The sequence below is a fragment of the Pogoniulus pusillus genome, chromosome 3 (genome assembly GCF_015220805.1).
Source record: "Pogoniulus pusillus isolate bPogPus1 chromosome 3, bPogPus1.pri, whole genome shotgun sequence".
NCBI classification, from domain to species: domain Eukaryota; kingdom Metazoa; phylum Chordata; class Aves; order Piciformes; family Lybiidae; genus Pogoniulus; species Pogoniulus pusillus.
Window position 1 is genome coordinate 24,983,635 of NC_087266.1, and position 20,466 is coordinate 25,004,100.

Below are 20,466 nucleotides of genomic sequence, written 5' to 3' on the forward strand. Positions count from 1 at the left end.
TGGCTACTCTGGTTTTTTAATCCTTTTTTTCTTTTTTCTCCTTTCATGCACTTTTCTGTATGTTTTTCTTCGTAGACTTAGGGCCTATCAGCCTTAACTGGTTTGAAGAACTCAGCGCAGAAGCACCACCATATGAGCCTAAGTTGTTAGGAGAACTTGATGGTCCCTTTGGCTGGCTTGATCAAACATCTTTTAAAACTCCAAGGGCAAAACCTTCCACGTGCAATGAGCTAGCATCAACTCCACTGATTTTTAAAGACTCTCCTGGAAAAGAAGAACTATATCAGATAAAAACAGGAGCAAGTGAGTAGTTTTTATTTCTTTTTAAGAAGAGGTACTTGAATGCCCTCCAGAAGCAAGAGGCTTCCTTTTTTTTTTTTTTTTTCTTTTAATAATACTTTTTGTTGTGGCAGCTGATGATCGTTAATTACTGCAGAAATTGTATGAGTAAAAATGCTATCTTAGTAAACTTCTGAAGATCACTTATAAAAATGCAGAAGTAATCTTGATAATCATCCTCGTGCTAAATTGATAATGTACATGCAAAGTTCCATGTAGGAAAGGTGCTATCCTAGTCTTAATATCTAAATACTGTTAATATAGAAAGCATATTAGCTTATTAATGTTACCTAGTGACTGAGAATCAGACTGGTGTTTTTGTTTGTTTTGGTTTGTTTTTTTTTAACAGTCTAATTTTTGTTTTATCCAAAATCTCTAAAAATCTTTTTGAGAGAATGATGCTTGTAATGCTGAAATATAAGCTGATCTGTAGGACAGTCCTTAACCTTTCTTAGAGATACTTCAAAGCACTAAGCTCTTTGAGTTAGTAAAACTGTAACTCATGGCAAGAAGCTACACTTTTCTTTAGAAACAAGGAATTCTTTCACTTTTATGAGGCACTTCTGATTACATTATTTCCAAATCCCATGTTTGTCATGGCAGTACATGTCACTGCTCCTTTTTCATGTACATACAAGACATAGTACCTGTGCTTCTTGGACAGAAGAATCTTTTCTGTGGAGAATGTATACAAGAGTGTATGTAAGAATATCAAACCCCATTCCTACAGTGTCTAATTTGTACATTCACTGTGTCCGTGCCCTCCTAACAATCCAATGAGCTTTTCTAAACACAAGGCTTCCTTTATTACCAGACTCATTCTTGCATTTTGAAGCAAAATCCTTAAGAATATAGGACTGTACTCTTATTCAAATGTACTTAAAACATTGCTTTGGTAGAATATTGTTGCCCTGTTTTTCTTAAGGTTATTGCTGAATTTCTGCACAACTTATTCTCAGCTTCTGCTAAATTCAGCTATTTAGATTTTTACAGTGTTAAGTCCCTAGTGAATTAATAAATTGCAAACAAAGAAACCTCATGGTTCTTCTCTTTCAAATTGGTTACTTTTGTTCTGTGTCTGTAGACGTTTGTATATGCTCTCTAAGGAAAGGAAGATGACTTTTGTCAAAGCTTCTATACTTAACTTGTGCCAGGCCTGAGATCCCATTTCCCTAGTTTTCTTGGTTCTAGCCAGCTGGCTCGTGCACCTTGGTTTCGTTGTGAAATTGACAAGGAAACAAACTTAAATGTGAGAAGTTCCATCTAAACATGAGGGGGAACTTTGATTTAAGGGTAGTGGAGCACTGGAACAGACGGCCCAGAGAGGTGAAGTATCCATCTCTGGAGACATTCAGAACCCACCTGGATGTGTTCCTGTGTGACCTTCTTTGGGTGAACCTGTGATACAGGTGAGAGCTGATAAATCTCTTCTTGATAGAGTACTAGGATGCATCTGTGTCTGTGCATATCACAGAATTACAGAAAACATCCATTTGGAAGAAAATTCAAAGATCATCCTGTTTAAGGTTAAACCTAAGCCTATGTCCCTAAGTACCAGGTCCACATGCTGTTTAAACACCTCCAGGGATGATGCCTCCACCACTATTCTGATGCTTGATAACCCCTTCAGTGAAGATGCATTTCCTAGCATCCAGTCTGACCCTCCTTTGATGCAGCTTGAAACCATGTCCTCTAGTCCTGTCACTTGACACCAAGGGGAAGAGTCTTGCCCTCTCCTTGCTCCAATCTCCCTTCAGGTAGTTGTAGAGAACATATGGACTTGAGAACTGAGAAGCAGAAAGAAATGTAGAAACCATGGTGTAATTTCTGGTGTGGAAGTTGTTTGGAAATTTCTGAGTTGGAGTTCTTCGGAGTAGCTGCCTTTTTTGTGCAAGGGACTAACCTTTCAGAGGATTGTGCTGTTTAGGAGGGCACAGTTTCCCTGTTGCTTGGCAATGCTGCTATTACCAATAACACTGCATTGACTAGTGGTTCCAGAAACAATTTTTTGCTTTCTGCTGGTTGTACAAATCAAGAAGCATTTGCTTTAAGTAGATCTGAGGAAAAATTGGTACAAGTGCCTGTACTGAGTTTCTTGTAAGGATAATGTTGGCAATGACAAAAAATAAAATGGAAATTGTGACTTGAATGATATCAAGGAAATATACTGTAACACTTATATCTCAAATGAAGTGATGTCATGAGCATTTTTGGCTATGCTTTTGAAATGTGTTTTGCATTGTTTGTTTGTAGAATTTAACATGATAAAAATTCCAGAGGAAAAAGTAGTGTTTTCTTGGGCATTTTTAACTAAAAATCAGACATTGCCTGATTAAAAAATAAAAAAAATCTTCAAACTTCAAAACTAAGCCTGTTAACGTGGTTCTGCAAGGCTGATTATTATCTTCTATTTCATAGACAGAGAGAATTTTAAAAGCCCAGGTAACCCAAGAGGAAAAATAGATCAAGAAAATGAAATGCTTGTTTCTTCTCCTGGTCCCTCCTGCAACAGCCTTGCTGCTAGGTATGCTAAATATGCCAACACAAACATAAACTGGTTTCTAAGAAAAAAAGAAATATTAATGATAAACTTCTTCTGAGCAGTCAGTAATCTTCTCTTGTATGTTTATGATACTTGTCAGTTGCTAAGTGAATTGAAACTAAAATGCTAGCCAATTTTGAGAACTTTCTTGCTTTTGTTTGTTCTGTTTTCCAACCCCTTTTCTCATGGCAGATCGCATTTATTGGTCCTAAATCCTCAACACAGCGCAAGAGAGAGTAGCAGCAGTATATCATGTGCATCTCAAATAGTAATTCATGAAACTATTCATAGTATTTACTAAGGCTTTTTTAGTAATATCCTTGATTTCTGTACTTAAATGTACATGTTTCAGATAGATCTAATTGAAGTAAGAACAGTTTAATTAAAATAAGCTACTTTCCATAGTTTCATACAGGAATGTTTAGTTATACTGAAAACTATTATAGTGTTTGTCAGACAAATCATCACTTGAAATATAACATATTTCATTAAAGAAGCATTTTACAGTTTATTACAAGCTTATGGTAAGGTTTAAAGTACTGAATCATGGTTAGGAAAAACCTACATTTTATTAAGTCAGATAAATAGCCATGGCTGCAAAGTAAGAAAATAATGGAGGAGGTAATATATATAATGTCTACAATATTTGCTTATTTTCAGAAAGTGAAAAATGAAATAACTATTTTTTCTCTTTGGTTTTATTTTACAGTCCATCTGTTTTAAGGAATACTTACAGAACACCTCAGAGAACTAACATGCCTGGTTTGTATTTTTACTTTTTGATTTTACAAAATATCTAATATCAGTACATATAAATCCTTACATCCTGGGTATTCTTTAATGCCCTTATTGCATAATGTTTTTCAGGGCCATATGGAAGCTTGTTTTGCACACCAAAATTATTGGGGGTAAATATTTTATTCCTGCATTCTATTTTCTTGATAAGTACATCTAGAATTCTGCATAGAAATAATACTTATTAAATATATTTCCAGGTCAGATCTCCAAAACATATTTCTGAGAGTCTGGGAGCAGAAGTTGATCCAGATATGTCCTGGTCTAGTTCTCTAGCCACACCACCTACACTTGGTGCAACAGTGATAATAGGTATTTTTGAAAATTAACAGTTGCTAAGAGTTAGAAATTTCTGAGTTTGATCCTGGAAGTTCACTTTGTGTCAACTGATATTTTTCATCTTTTAAACTTTTTTTGGTAATTAAAGTGGACAAAACTCTTACAGTGATACTTAGTTGGCAACTTTAAATAATGCAGCCCTAAAAGGAAGAAATTAGAATAAATGCATCACTGCTTTTTGAAAGTTTTCTTCCTTTGTATGTTTATAAAGTGTAAGGAGGTAGCCTGTTGAGTGAACTTCCAGCAACAGTGCTGTGTGCAGCATTTTTAACTCCTCTCACTGTACCTACCATCATGTTGATGCAGTGAGATGGACTGAGATATTGATCCAGGTAAAAACAATCTTTCCTGGGTTTTTTGGCCACCAAAATTCCAGGAAGCAGCGGTGCCAGTCCAACTATCAATGAGTGGCTAATATCTGTTTTAAGTCCTAACTAACAGTGATGCTAATCATCAAGCTTTAATCTAAGGTGTTGCTGTAAGTGGGGTTTTGTTAGTGTACGATAAGCAAAATGAAATTTGACTGTGATATGTTGATTGAAAAATCTTGAGAAAATGGGAAAACCTGTGTATTAATTCATCTCCTGGCATTCCTCTTTTTAATTTTGTTAAACTGTCACTTCATAGAGGAGTGTGCAAACATGTAAAGCATATTAAGGATGAATACTGACATTAGGATTCTCTCCTGGGAGGGAGTGGTGCTATTCACAAGGCCATTGAGTTGTGCCATTTTGGATGTTCATTGGTTCAGAATTCCGTGTCCTGAAAGGAAAAGCTGGAGGAAGTACACGTAGCTTAACAATGTACTAGGAGTTGAGTTATGGCTTAAGCTCCCATTCTGCCACTTCTTGGATGAGCCTAGTACTTTAAAGTAGTGATGCCTCCTCCCTGACACCCAACACCTGTGAAAGGAAAAAATGAGTCACTAGGCTGCACTGTGAAACCTAGACTCTACATCTATGAAACATGTTATTTGGGTATGCTGCTTTTCAGTCATCTTAATAATAGGGTTCACTTTCTCCTTCTGTAATGTAGGTTAAAAGGTATTACTGCCCTTGTGGGAGGAAAAGTTAAAACCCAACTTTTGACAGAGGCCTCAAGATCTCATCCAGATCCTTTGGTCAAAAACATCAGCAATGCTATGATTAACTGCTGGAAAGGGGAATGGCTGTGATGGTGGGCTCAGGATAGTAATTGTTCTGCCTACATAGCAGAAACCACAACCTATGGTACAAAGTGGTTTATGCTGTTAGGAAACTGCATTTCTACGCTGTTGCTTGACTTCACCCTATAGACTTCAGTTAGAACTTTTAGGTAGTTTCCAGTGCGTTTTGTGTGGCGATTTCAGTTGCATTTAAAATAATCCAATGGCAACCCTCCCAAAACACAACCATATTTGAATACACTCAGCAGATCACTTAGGAGCAAAGGAATTGACTTGTTTGTCTTTGTTCTAAAGCTAGAGAGAATGATTCTATTTCTGGAGTGAAACAACAGGATGAAAAAGCTGAGATAGTAAGTATTTTTAAGAGCTGTGCTGTTCTTTAATTTTAGTTAAGCTATTTGGTTACCTGTTTACGTTCTTTGAGCCAAGAGTAAAAAAATTTTGTCATTTTCATTCCAGACTCTCCTGTCTTTTTTTAAATGTAGCTGCTCACAAAACTAAACTTGCAGAAGCTGCCAATAGACTGTGTTCTCACAAATAACCCACTGTGAGGAATATTTTTGCTGTGGTTGGTTTGCTGGGATTTTAGTTTGCTTTTTTGTTTGTTTGTGTGGTTTTGTTTAAAACACAAAAACAAGCCCAATTGGATTCAGCTGCAGTGGGAGTCATTCAAGAAGACAAAATGTAGGAATTACAATATGCTACTTGCCTGAGGCCTGGTTGGTCTGTCTGTTCTTTTGTCAAAGTTTCAGGAGTTACTGTTTGGCAATAACTTGTGCGCAACCACTACACCAAGTATTAATTCAATCTTTTGGTAGCATTAGGGTGATTTTACTCTGTGTGTGTGAAAGCTGAGTGATTATTCAGACTGAAACCCAAAGATGACCTTAATAGGATTCAATTATAGATTAACTTTTGATTCTTAACTATCTGAAAGTTCACTGTTAATAAATCATTACAAATAAAATAAGTAAAAAAATCTTTCTCCTTCCTCATCTCTATTGCTCCTTTTTGGGAGGCTTGCTTATAACTGCCGAGCTTCTCCCCTGCACTTAAATTTGCTGTAGAATGAAACTTGATTTGCAATGAAAATAAGGATTATCTGTTTATTTATTTTCAAGTGTACCTATGGAAAATGTAATCTTTCACTTTAAGAAGTGCAGAATTATTCAGGTACTGCACAAGTGTTTAGAGTTGTATGTTTTACTGTTGAAGTGCCATTACTGATAGGTGATCTAATAGTTTATATTTTTGGGTTACAGATTTTGCACAACTTCTTTTCCAACCATGTTAAATGCCCTGGGACAAGTGATACGAGCATGCTGTTAGTGCCGGAGAACGTAAAACTAAATGCTGAAGATGACATCAAAGATTTGGGTATGCACAGAATCTTTACTATATACACTGTTTACTATACTGTAAAGTGATACTGAGGGTAAAGTTAAATTTTATGTTTTGAGCTCATCTTATGGCTTATTTCCTTTGCCAGCCCCCACTTCTTGAACTAATGTAAGTTCGTAATACTAATCAGACTGTAAAAAAGGGAATTGGTTTCTGTTGAGTCAATAAATTAAACCAGATTACCATGCCAGTGAAGGACAACTGGATTAGTACTGTTATAAGTGAAGGTGTAAGATGGTAGTATTGGAGAGCTGAGGGAGAAAAGTGGTTCAGGCTCAAGAGGGAGCAAGACTACTGTTTCTGGCTGTTGGGTATTTTTAGCCTTAACAGAATTCACAGCTTTACTGCAGGTATGTAACTATATCTCCAGAGGTAAGAGTCTTTAAGTATATAGGAATCAGCACATTTGCTGGGAAGTCATTTACATTGAAGAATTAACAGGAAGCATGAAATTCTGTAACATTATAGGCACTTTTCAGAATCACAGAATGTTGATACTTTACTGTGGTATGTAGCCCAAAACTTCATACTTAAGCTCTTTAATTCAAAAAACCAAACCCATCTTTGATTACCTTTATAACCGTGATAGGTGTAACCCTGATCAGATGTAATGGTCTGTCTTCAATCTTGGTGTCTAGAACTGTTCTTGAGGTAGGAAGAAGAGGTTCAGTAACCTCTGCTAATGACTCAAATCTGAAATTGGGGAATACATTCAAACAATAATTCAATGTGTGATTCCAGAGTAGAAATGTTCATTTCTTTCCAGACTATAGTATCATTTACCCAGAAGGAGAAGTCAAGTCTGAGAAAACAGATCAAATAGTTAATGCCTAATTAGGGCATTTACTGAGAAAAAAGGAGAATTCTGATGGGCAGTTCTTGATTTTTTTGTGGTTATTGTTTTGTTAATCCTCCAGTGAGTTTGGAAGTAAAAATGAATTGCCCTGGTTTTATTTATATTTTGTTTTCCTGACATCAGGTTATTCAGTGTATAAGCAGTATCTTTACAATGTTTCAGAAACTGTTGGTTTACTTTTTCTGTTAAAGATGGTGGCTTCTGTTTAAGTGTCTTTTTAGTAAGCTCTATTGACAAATTGTTATAAGATGACAGAATGTGGACATAGAATTTACTCTACATGAATGTTCTTCAATAAGGGAAAAAGACCTGTAAGTTCAGTCTGTAATGTTACAGGTTCTTCTTTTGAGATTTAGTGACACCTTCTACCACTTGGGGGAAAAAAACAAACCAACCCCCCAAAAAAACCAAACAAACCATCCCCCAGAATAGTAAAGAGAACAAGTTGAAGAGATAAGATGAGAGAGATGGTTCTATGCCTACAGTGTGGATGTGAACTGGTGTATTACAAAATGCTGGATGTGTGTGAATGTGTGTGACCAAGTGTATTGGAGCATCTTCTGTGGACTTCCTAATAAGAGAACTTACATGAGGTCATTCTGAAATTTTAATAGAGAAAAATACTTCTAAAATAATTTCTAAATTATGGAAATTGCACCAAAAAAAAAAAGGTATATGGAAAAAAATCTGCTATTAGTTATGTACCCAAAGGGAATGGAAAGCACTAGAAAGACGTTTGCTATAAGGATGCTGGAACGAGTTTCCTGCAGGTGGAAGCCCCATGCCTGGAGACAATTAAGGTCAGGCTTGATGGGGCTCTGGGCAACCTGATCTAGTTGGAGATGTCCCCGCTTACTGGACTAGATGATCTTCAAAGATCCTTTCCAACCCAGTGCATTCTATGGTTCTGTGTTTTCTAGGTAATTCATTAGAATTCCATTGATATGAAAAAGCCTTAAAAGGCACTCTGAGTATAAAACCTAGCTATGTTTTTTAATGTGAAATCTTTTGATAGGTGGGCCTGGTTTCATACATTTTAGAGGGAAATGTTTTCATATGATTTCTATAAACTTTTAAGGCTGCCTATGAAGTAGAGTTAACAGGATTATATCCCCCATTTTATTTCTCTACACAATCTTTATTTTTCTAGTATTTGAGCTAGTAATTTGTAGCTTGTTAAAAGCTTCCTAATCAATTAAAAAATAAGAGTCTTTCCTATATTCTTCTAGACACCATGATATTCTGTACCAAAGCAAAAGATAGTTTAATAAAATCATCCTTAAGTAACAGTTCTGTACTGCCAGTTATAGATAAAAATAGGCATCTCCTTAAGGTGTTTGGTGCCTACCATCTGGTATATATTTTGGAGGAAAAAATCTAGACTTTTACCTTGAAAAATTTTCTGCTCTCTCTCAACAAAAGTTATCCTGAGACATCTAGGTTTCATGTCAGAAACATGCATCATCACCAGGATAGCTGCATGGCTGTCCTTTGCCTCCTGTCTGTAACAGCTGCTGTTAGAGAGTAAACTTCTTAAAAGACATGTATTTATATTTCCAAACTTACTTCTGGGTAAAACTACATGCCTTAAATTTGAAAGCTGGTTTTACTGATAAAACAGCAATGCTTTTCCAAAGTTTTTTTCCTAAAACTTATGTTTTTAATTTTCTTTTCATCTCTCCATCTTCTCTAAAACCATTTAGAGTCAGAGATGTTAGATGGCTTACTTGGTGAGATGAACAGCTTTGAGGAGACATTCAACATGTCTGTTAAGTCAAATGGAGCTCTTCTGCTGATGCCACATGTTCTAGATACAGTAGAGAAATATGAAATAGGCACAGGGAAAGCACAAGGAAAGGGAGATGTGCCTTCTGAACCACCTATGGGAAGAGAAACAGTCATTTCAGAGGAAGAGAAAACAATGAGCTGGACCAAAAAAAGCCACTCTATTGAAATGCAGGATTCTTTACTCCAAACTAAAGAGGGTGGTAAAGATGGCTTTTCAGTAGAACATGAAAAGGAACTGGAGTCGCTTCATATTACAGAAGATGTGCAAGTTTGTAGAATACACAAGCCATCTGAGAATGAGAAGCCTGTGAGAGAAGGCGTACCATCTTCATCAAGCCAGTGGTCTCAACTGAACTTGTCAGACCTTGATGTAACGTGCTTGGAAATGTCTCTGTGTAGCTCTCCACACTCTGACTTACATAGAAAGAGAAAATTAGAAGATAATTCAGTACTAATGACCAAGGATGATGCTTTGGAAACATCTTTCCTGAACACTTCAGGCTTGATGAAAGCAGAAAAGCTGCTGAGTGTCAATTTGTCAGAAAAGTGCTATGAAGTGAAAAAAACCCCAACATTGGAAATAACTCCAGTAAAATCTGCATCTCTGAGTGGTCAAGATCCAAAGTTAGTAAAAGGATGTGCAGCTGAGAAGGTTTCCAAAATGAGCTTTTTAAACTGTAATTCTTTTTTAATTGAAAGCACAAATGTCACAGAATATTCTGTTGTCTACAATGGTAGCTTTTCCAAGCATTTAAAAGCAACTTCTAAATCTGTCATAACAGATGTTCTGTCTCACCCTCTTGTATGTAGTGCTGCATCTCCAGATAATTGCAACAACCCACGTTTAACAAGTACTGAAAATAACCTTACAAAGTCTGGCTATACAAGCCTGAATATGTTATCCAGCTTGAGAAGGAGATCCAAGAGATTTATTTATACAGTAAATAATACTTTACTGTATCAAGAAGAAAAAGTACAGAAAGAAGTGACTTCTAGATTGCCTATTCGTCCCTTATTACCGCATTCAGGATCCGATTCATGTGAATTTAAAGGCAGCAGCTGTGTGGCCAGTGGTGATGAACAAGGTATATTTAAGCTTTTCATAATTTGTGGAAGATTCTGTAGTTATTAAACATTTCCTATGTAAGCGTTTCAGATGAAGTAGTGTAAAGTCTTGCGTGTTTGATAGAGTGGCTATGCAGCTGGGAATCAAGATGCAGAATTGATCGGTTACAATAATAGTGACAGGACAGCATTATTTTCGAATAGGCTGGTGCTAATTTACTGCCTTAGTCTCAGATTAGTTTCTGGAAGAGAAATTTCCACTTTGAACCATTATTCTAGTTGACAAGCTTAGTTATTGTCAATGCTGGTTAGACACCCGTAGTGTCAAGGGTAACTTCTAAGAGATCATAAAGAATGATGAAGTTGTATTGTTTCATTAAAATTAGGAGGTTTAAGACTGTATTCCTTCCAGAAGCACAAAGTATTTAAAAACAAACTATATAATGAAAGCAATCACATGCTTCTATTTTAAAAGCTGGTGTTCTTGCTAGATAAGTTACTTAATTAGAGGAATTGATGTGCATCTCTTTAAAGTGTGAAACAAACCTTTGCATGGCAATGGGAAATGGAAGCCCATCTCTTCCTATTTCATTACAACTAAAAATGGGCTTTTAAAAATATATATTTTTTAAAGTGATAATATTAACTGCCGGTTACTCACTTGTTTCTGGCTATTAGAACATGATTAGATTAAGCAGATCTCTAATCTTGTCAAGGTTGTTCACATTTGAAAATGAAAGTCATTTACGTTACCACTGTTAAGCATGTGCAGAAATGATCTTATAGGCCAGAATTTTGTGAAGGTCTGATTTTGCGTTTGTTTTAAATGAGAACTACTTTATTAACTCTTTTTGTCTGCAATGTCTTCTCTTGTAGACTGCTTGCTTCTTGCTGAGAGAAAGCATTTGCAATCAGATATCAAAGAAAATAATTTCAGCACTTGTACTTTAAAAGTGGATATAATGGATAACTCTTCTGATAATTCCTTCAGTGACAGGCTGAAGGGACAAGACCTGAGGGACTTGAGGGAAAATGCAAGAGAGGATCAGCCTGCAACATCATTAAAGTGTTTAGAACTGTGTAACACACAGAAAGAAGAAACAACTGATTCTTTAAATAGTGAAGTAATTTCAAATATCAAGCGTAAAGTTCTAACTTCAGCCTGCCTCATGGCAAGAAAACATTCCAGATTGCTCCATAAAGGCTGCTGCTTAGAGAAGGATGAGAAAGACAAGTCTGAGAGTGCTGGTGTGAATGATGGAGCTGCTGTACCTCAGAACCTTAAAGAACATCTCAGGTGGCCATCTCCTAGGGATAAAGAACACCTGACTGATACGCACCATAACATTACATCTGTGACAAGTGGTGGCATCAATAATACTTTGAGTTCAGTCAACTTTAGCATAAATGGAGTCAGTAGCAATTGTCACAATAAAGTAGTCACTAATGGAGTACATGCTGCAGGCCAGTCAGTAGTTGACTGTAGTGAAGTACTTGGACCTTTGGGATTGAAGTGCTCAGAAAATTGTAGTACTGGATTAAAACAAAGGGACAAAACGGATGCAGCTGTCTTTTCTGAAGTCATAGATGAAAATCAAGGGTCAAAGTTAGTTTATAACAATGAAAACCGTCAAGCAGCTGCTTGCAATAATGTAGCTGTAGAAAATGCTAAAGAATTGGTAGATTGTATAGATGATACTTCTTTAAATGAAGTGATCTCTGAAGATAAACAAGTAGCATCTATGTATTCCAGCACAAAGTCAAAGCATAAAAGGAAATCATCAAGAAATCTTAATGCATGCAGTTTGAATCTGGGCTTTGGTGGCTTTCAGACTGCTTCAAATAAGAAGATTAAATTCTCTGAAGACAGTATAGCAAAAGGCAGAATGCTGTTCAAGGATATTGAAAATGAATACTTTGAAATCTCTTCTGATGAAGAAGTCCAGAGCTTTTCAAATCAAGTTCAAAAAGAGAGTAAGTTTTTCTCAGATTCAGAAAGCAAGCTGGGCAGTAATTTACCTGATTCTTTAACTTCACAGACAAGTTTTCTCAAGCCCAGGGATACACAGATTATTTCACATAAAGCTGCCGTGTATAAAAGTTTTCCTGGAAGTCAACAATCCTTGCAAGAAACAAACCAGACTTTGACAGCAAGTCAAGAAGCTGAAATTGCTGAACTTTCTAGCATTCTAGAAGAAACAGGTAGTCAGTTTGAATTTACGCAGTTTAGAAAACAAAGTGACACGCTACAAGGTCATATCTTTCAGCACTTTGGAACTGTAGAAAGAGAAGGATTTACAAATGTGGAAAATACTTCAGAAACAAGGGAAGGTGCTGATTTTTATAGCACTTTTAAATCTGAAATTAAAAAAGGCAGGTATTGTACTAAGCAGGAAGATGTAAACAAAGACTCTAAAGTGGTGGAATATGAAAAAGAAAATGCTGTGGTTTTCAAGAAAAATAATGAAAAGATGGCTTTTGCACAGTTAGACAGAAATGAAGGTAGAATATCGAATGGAAGCTTTCCAGCAGCAGGACAGGACAGCTTTTCCGATTTTGTGGGCTTTACTTCTGCTGGAGGTAAAAAAATAACAATTTCTAAGGAAGCTTTGACCAGATCTGCAGGGCTTTTCAGGGACTTGGATGACGATAAGTATTTGTTTACATCTTCTGAAACTAGTATTAGATGTCATGGTACAAATAGGCATATGTCTTCTAACTGCAGTTTTGCCAGAGGCCCGACAAAAGGAAACAAAGGAAAAACAGTTTGTGTTTCAGATTTCAAAAGCCCAACTGGTGTTTCCCACTTAGATTCCGTTTCCCACTTAGATTCCATTTCCCACTCTGCACAGAAAGAGAATGAGGAAAATATTAGTACACTGTTCAAGGAAGGGAGGGAAAATCAAACAAAAATATCAATAAATGATAATGAAAATGTTGTTTTCAGTAGTACTAACACTATCATCAATGGTCTGTCATCCATTAAAAAACATTACCAGAATCCTCAAACTTCCAAACAGGTTTTGAATCAAGGAGATGGCCAAGTTGAAGGTAGTTTCCAAGAAGACTCATTAGATGTAACATGTCTAGATGATGTTACTACAACTGCAGAAAGGCATAGTTTAAGTATATCAGATGAAATGGAAAGCCTGTTTCCTAACCAGAAAGGAGAAGACAGAAAAGAAAATGAACACTGGTCACAAAAGTGGCAAACTCCAGCTGCTGCTGATGTATCCATTTCTGATGCAGCTTTAGCTCATTCTCTACGCTTGTTCAGTGTACCATGTGGAGAAAGAGATGTGAACGTTTCGGAGAACTCTGATACACAAAAGACTACTTGTGAAAATATGGAAGGAGAAGATGCCACACATGATAAGAACCTGTGCATGAATGAAAGCAGAATAAAAACTGATTCTTCCCCTCGTGATCAAACACTTTTTCAGCAGGTGTGTGGTGAAAACAATGAAGTGAAAGGGAGTTACCTGACTGGTTTCCATACTGCTAGTGGCAAGAAGATAACAGTTGCTGATGAATTTTTAGGTAAAGCTAAACAATTTTTTGCTGAAAACCTTGATGTAGGGAGGGAACATAATGATAATTTTGAGAACCTTATAAAGAAGAAGAGATGTGGTAAAAACTGTGTCAAAGACTGTGATTTATGTATTGAAAGCATTTCTCAATGTGATTCAGAAGAGCTTAATAGAAAACTTGTTCCTGAAGAACCTGGAGGTCAATTTAAGCAGGTAGTAGAGGACAGTCCCATTACATGTGCTGTGATTCTTGATACCGTTAAATCAGGTAGATTTGTTAATCTACGTGAAGATTGTGAGAGAAATTTATTAACTTCATATATGCATAAAAAAGCTGTTGTCAGACCTGGACAGTCAGAATTTGAATCTCTTTCTGTCCAGGAGAGTCATGCTTTAAGTAGAACACATTTGTCTGAAGATGGAAAGCTGTTTGCAGAGAGAGAGACGGAGTGCTTGCCAAAAAAGAGGGGTGATTCAGAAAACATGCGTGATTTGCCTGTGCAGTCTGATGCGTATCTGCATGCAATGGAAGTATCAAATGACCCTGAAGATAATTCTGTGCCTGGACATGTAAAAAGTATTCTATTTGTTGAGGATGGTAACAGTAAATCTAATCAATCCCTTCTCCTAACCCTGGAAAGTAACTCTTTGAACTGTGACCATAAAGAACTTGACTTGGAACATTTAAATAAACCTTGTGCTACTACAAACCACTTTGCAAACACCACAGTTAATGCCTGCCAAAACCAGTCTCTGGTCAGTCTTACTGAAGATGAGAGTAATTTAACCAGGTTAAAAGAAACAACACTTAATGTTGAAAATCAAAAGGGTGATCTGAAACAAATTGTGTTTAGCACAGCAAAAGGTGAAACAGTTCCTGTTTCAGAAAGTGTGCTAGCAAGAGTCAGACAAATGTTTAAAGAAGACTATAGCAAAACTGTAAAATATGAAATTGAGACCAACTCAAAAACTAATCAATCAGAAATTGCTGGAATTTCCTCTTCTGTCATTCATGATAGAAACACAGTTGCAGATGCAAACTCTCTTTTGAATTCTCAGAGGCAACACTTTCAACAGAATATGAAGCCTTCAGGGCACATGACTGTTGCAGATAAGCAGACAAAGCAGTTGGATTCTTGTACAAGCAATCTTGGTTTTTTTAGTACAGCAAGTGGTAAGCCTGTACAACTATCAGAAGAGTCACTCAGGAGAGCTAGACAGCTTTTCGCTGAAATGGAAGGTAATCAGTCATCGAATGCACAAGAAACATTTTTAGGTGAGAAAAATGTTGAAAAGTCTAAAATGCACACTGAAGTAGTTCCTGGGAAAATGCAGATGGTATTGCCAAAAGGGGAAGAAAACTCCAGCGCTGAATTGATTTCAACTCCTGCATTTGGCTTCAGCACTGCAAGTGGAAAGCAGGTAACAGTCTCTAAAAGTGCTTATCAAAAAGCAAAGGCAATTTTAAAAGAATCTGACTTTTTGAGCGGCGAGCTTTGCATTGCAGATCAACTTGATTCAACTAAAGAGAGTGGTCAACATGTAAAATCTTTAACTGATGGAATGGCCTCAGAATCCCAAATTCAAAATAGCTGCAATGAAGACTCTGACTTAAAAAGCATCTACCCTAAGGAAGTAAAGTCTTTTGCAAGCGCTCACCATGTCAAAATGCCTGAATTCATGCCAAATAGTAAAAGAAACAAGCAGTTGTCAATTAAAAATAACTGTCAGCAAGAGGAAACTAGGCCTTTCAGAAAAGGGCAGCTGAATCTGGAAATGAGAAGAGAATCTGAAGTGACTTCATGCAGTGCTACTGCTAAAGCAGAAATTAACATTCTTCAAACTCCAAAAAACTACTTGGACGTGGAAGCTGTAGAAAGTGCAAGAGCTTTTATGGAAGATAGTCTTTCAAATTCTGGAATACAAACTAATACTGTGCAGTCCTTCGGTGGCAGACTGGATAAAAGCTTTGGGAAGAGGCGCATTGAAGAACAAAACTTACTCGGTAGGTCTTTGCTTTACATATGTTCAACTCCGTATTTCTGCACAGTGGGTTGTAGGAGGAGTTTTTTGGGTCACACAGAAGTTAAAGATCTTTCCCTAGGAGTCAATGACAGAAATTTTTGTGGCAGGCCATTATTCATCCACTCTTTCCAGCCTTAAATGTGAAGTACTAAACTAAATTTGTGGTTGGTAATTTTGAAGGTGTGCAGGTTTTGCTGTTTTACCATAAATTTATGGAAGAAAGCTGGTGCTCTGTTTTTCTGAGCAGACTTTCCCTTGGTTTTCTTCTCTGCACAAATCTAGTGGTGTTTTTAATTTGAGAAATGAGTAGTACTATTTCCATTTTAACCTTTTTGTGCATTATGTGCGAGGACAAGATTTCACCTGTATTGAGACTGTTATTCTGATTTGATAAGTAATCAGTGGTCTAAAAGTACAGTTTCTTACCATCTGAACCGATCTGTCTCAGAGCTGAGGCATTGGCACTTAATGCTTGCAATCATCCAGACCTGTCATGGGGCTTGGACTAGCTGAAAAGTATTTATGGAGGGGTAGATGGCAGCAGAGTCACCGTCTAGCTGCACAAAGCTTGGGCAGGCTAGTGTGGGAAAGTTTGAGGAAGTTCAGGGAAGGCAGATAGGACTCCATCACTCCAACTTGAAACAGCCATGCCACAGACAAACCATATCCTTAGCTACAACTTCTGTAAAAAGTGTGTTACATGCTCTTAGAATTCTGTAGGACTCTGATTACTGGGAGAACAAAATAGATGTAGGTGAGCTGTGCTGCTGAAGTCCATTGTGGTGCACTTTCTGAGGCAGAGTGTATTGAGTATGTTTGATACCATAAGGCTCACAGACTTTGATTTGCACAGAACAGACCTACTGACCAGAAAACATCCTGTAACAGGCTTCATTATATGGAGTCTTGGTAACCCAATATACAGTCACTGTGCAGAAGCTTCCGCAAGTTGTGGCGAAGTAGCCCTGTGTTGGAAAAGGCTTTTTCATACAGATGTGTGTTCTGGACACTTGTTTCTGCTTCCTTTGACTTCTGGAACGTTTTGTTTAGAATTTGTAATGAATTTATGTAGGATTGGTGAGAAACTGAATATAAAAGGAACATAACTTTTAAAAATCTGTGGTTTGTCCTAGGAGAACCTCCAATTAAAAGACAGCTACTGCTTGAATTTAACAGAACAGAGAATCATCCCAGATCTTTGAAAGCTTCAAAAAGCACTCCTGATGGTAATTTTAGTTATCTTGTGTTCTAAGTACTAATGTGATGTTGATTGTTATCTTTAGAATTCTTTAATTTCCAATAAACTAACATGTGACTGTTTTAGCTGCTTCTTTTATCAATATAGTCATGGAAATTTAGGGAAACTGCCAAGGTAATGTCTCTGCCAACTTGAAATCACATCATTAATGGTATGCTTTATTATGTAGATTCTAAGTATATTATGATGTACTGCTTCTGCAAAAACTCTGGTTTAATTTTCAGGTCAATAGGAATTCATTCAGGTTCTCACAAATTCTGGTGTCAGCAGGAAGAATATATTATATTGATCTTTAATTTCTCAAATACTGTATCTACAGGAAAATGAGACGGTAGTAGTGATTTCATCATAAAATAGTTTCTGAAAAATATCCTCCTGGTAGATGTCTACAATACAGATGCTTTTAATACTTTCTAGCCAGTAATAAGGAGGCTTATGAAAGTGTAATCAAGGTTCGAATATGTGAGGTGATGCTTCATGTGAGGCTAGCCAGTGATTAGGATAATATGATTTGGACTATGGCATTCGATTATGGGATAAGCTGATTTTTTGAGGAACTTGTTCATTCTAAGTAGTGCATGCTGTCACTTAGATGCAGTAGCAGGATATATCAAATATATTGGTTTAGCCAGTATATTGATTCCTGAAAGCTATCCAAAAGCTGTTCTAAGCATAAACCCCGTGATTTAAAGTTTTTAGTGGAATTCGTAAGTTCCTGCTGGAGAACAATTTCAAACCCTTCATACATAAATACTATCCTACCCTGCAAGCAGGGTTTGAACAGTGTTATTTGATGGGACAACTGAAAACCATTCTAATCTCCAGCACAGTTTTACTTGTAGAACATGTGGCATCTTGTATATGTGACTTCTTATATGCAGCTTCCTTTTTGCATCCCAAGGGCATAGCACAAATGAGTTTAAATTCCAAGCAGACATGATTTAGTTATGTTGATAATTCCAAGATAACAGTGTACTTCAGTGATGGAAGGAGCAGTTTGTGCAATGTGCACTTTTCTGTTGTAATTTTTTTTAAAGTTGCTAAAGGAGTTCTAAATTCAATGTGATCCTACCTGAAATTACCTATCTGACATCTTGCAGCCTCACAAAATAGAAACCTGTAAGAATTATGCATTGTGCACAAACCCTTTAGAGCTTTCTGCAACTAGTGTGAAGATGTTTTATACAAAGGTTGGTTTGGTTTGGTTTTTAGAAAAAAACCCAAACCACCACCACCATCAAAACCTCACCAAAATCACAAGAAACCCCCCCCAAAAAAAATTAACAAAATCCAAAACAAAACCAAGCAATGACAAAAAAATACCCGCCCAAAAATGAAAACAAGGCGCTGAAACATCACTCCTACAACAGGCTGAGGGAGCTGGGGTTGTTCAGCCTGGAGGAGAGAAGGTTCCAGGGACATCTATTAGTGGCCTTCCAGTACCTGAAGTGGTACAAGAAGGATGAAGAGAGACTGTTTACAAAGGCCTGTGGTGATAGGATGAGGAGCAATGGCTTCAAACTAGAGAAGAGTAGATTTAGATTGGATGTTAGGAACAAGCTCTTTACTATGGGGGTGGTAGAACACTGCAACAGGTTGCCAAGGGATGTAGTTGAGGCCCCATGCTTGGAGATCTCCAAGGTGAGGCTTGACAGGGCTCTGAGCAATATAATCTAGTGGAGGATGTCCCTGCAGACTGCAGATAGGTTGAACTAGATGACTTCTGGAGGTCACTTCCAACCCAGACCGTTCTATGATTCTATTAAAAGACCCACCCAAAAGTGTTTGAATCTATTCTGGAAATGTCTATGCATTTATAACAGTTCTATAGAAAAAAAAAAACATGTGCTGTAATTATCTATGTGATGTATTAATTCAATTCTTTTTTCTAATTCTCTCACAGGCATTTTCAAAGACCGAAGAAAATTTATCTACCATGTTCCTTTAAAGCCCATGACTTGTCGGCCTTTTGGGTGAGAAGTTTATCATATGCTTAGAGTTCTTCTCATGCAGCTTCTTAAAAACTCACAAGTGCCTGTAACTTTAAAAAACATGTATGGTAGTAATTAAGGTATTTTAAATGTCAAGACTGATATTTTGTCTTTTTGTTGCTGCAGTGTTAAAGGTTTGTATTAGTACATTGAAAACATAACAATCATGACAAATTTTGATGAAGGAGCTGAAACTTGTATGTTTAAATGTTTTCATCTCCGTAGGGCTACTACAGAAAGACAAGAAGTCAAGAATCCTACTCTTACTCTACCAGATCAAGACCTGAAAGGATTCAAATCTAAACCTGCCATTTTTCAGCACTGTGCACTGAGGCAGTCTTCAAATGGTACTTCAGAGGTTTCAACTCCATGTAAGGCCTCATCAAAAGAGAATAAAGAAACAAGAAGTTTGTACAAATCCGGCAAAACTACAAAAACTTTCATTCCACCCTTCAAAACCAAGCTGACATTTTCAACAGGTGAAGAAGGCACCAGCAAAAAATGTGACTCGCCTATCATTAAAAATAGGGCTGAAGAGACAGAATTAAATCAGGTCACAATGGAACAAAACACTACTGAACCTCAGGATTGCCAGTCTCGCATCCAGCACGCAGCAGACGCTGACCTAGAAAACAACAATTTAGGTATTTTCAGATTCTGATTACTTAAGTATTGTGAATTGAACTTTTAAGGGTTTGGCAGATTTATTTTTTTTTTAACTAGAAAAACACTGCAAGTTTCTGGTGTGTTTATTTTTCAGGAAAAATAGGAAATAGATATGGGTATTTTATACTGCACTTCTAATAAAGCATCTGCAAATCATCTCCAAAGTTAAGAATATAAGAAATGTGTTTTTACACAAAGCTTCAGAAGCAAATGGCTTATGCTTCATTAGATACTTGTTTTTAAATACCTCTTGAGTAAAATATTCTAGGAACAGCCATGCTGTACTTCAGTTACAGAAACTTGGTTTCATTCTGTTTTCTCATTAAAAAGTAGACTACCATATTAATGGTTAATTGTGTCATTTTCAAAGACACAGAATTTAAATGCTCAACTTTTTGACTTTGTTTACCATGTGGGCTTTTGCCTTCTAAGCTCTCTTGAATGTTCCAGTGTGTGCAATTTCTGTAACTATCACAGTCAAATAATCTGGATTTTTTTCAGGACTAATTGTGTGTGTTTGAACAGGTGCATGAATGTTTTCAGCAACAGGTCCTGTATTTGCAAGTCAAAAGTCTCAGGATTACAGACTTGGTAGTCATCATCAACTAATTTATCTTCATTTGGACTTTTCTATGAAGAGAAGAATTTAGTCTGAGGAAAACATGTAAATTTAAGCATAGTTCAGACACTTATTTATGTGACATGA

At 36.8% G+C, this 20,466-nt stretch overlaps 1 protein-coding gene across 1 annotated transcript in view; it reads left to right on the plus strand.

Annotated features, from left to right (window-relative positions):
* BRCA2 (BRCA2 DNA repair associated) overlaps positions 1–20,466 on the plus strand; it is a 42,320-nt gene that overhangs the window by 657 nt on the left and 21,197 nt on the right. Inside the window, 12 exon segments of the mRNA XM_064172838.1 lie at positions 76–303; positions 2,758–2,863; positions 3,591–3,643; positions 3,749–3,789; positions 3,877–3,988; positions 5,475–5,530; positions 6,443–6,557; positions 9,141–10,310; positions 11,167–15,825; positions 16,979–17,071; positions 19,007–19,076; positions 19,320–19,738. Of these exon segments, the coding sequence (XP_064028908.1) occupies positions 76–303; positions 2,758–2,863; positions 3,591–3,643; positions 3,749–3,789; positions 3,877–3,988; positions 5,475–5,530; positions 6,443–6,557; positions 9,141–10,310; positions 11,167–15,825; positions 16,979–17,071; positions 19,007–19,076; positions 19,320–19,738 (7,122 nt within the window).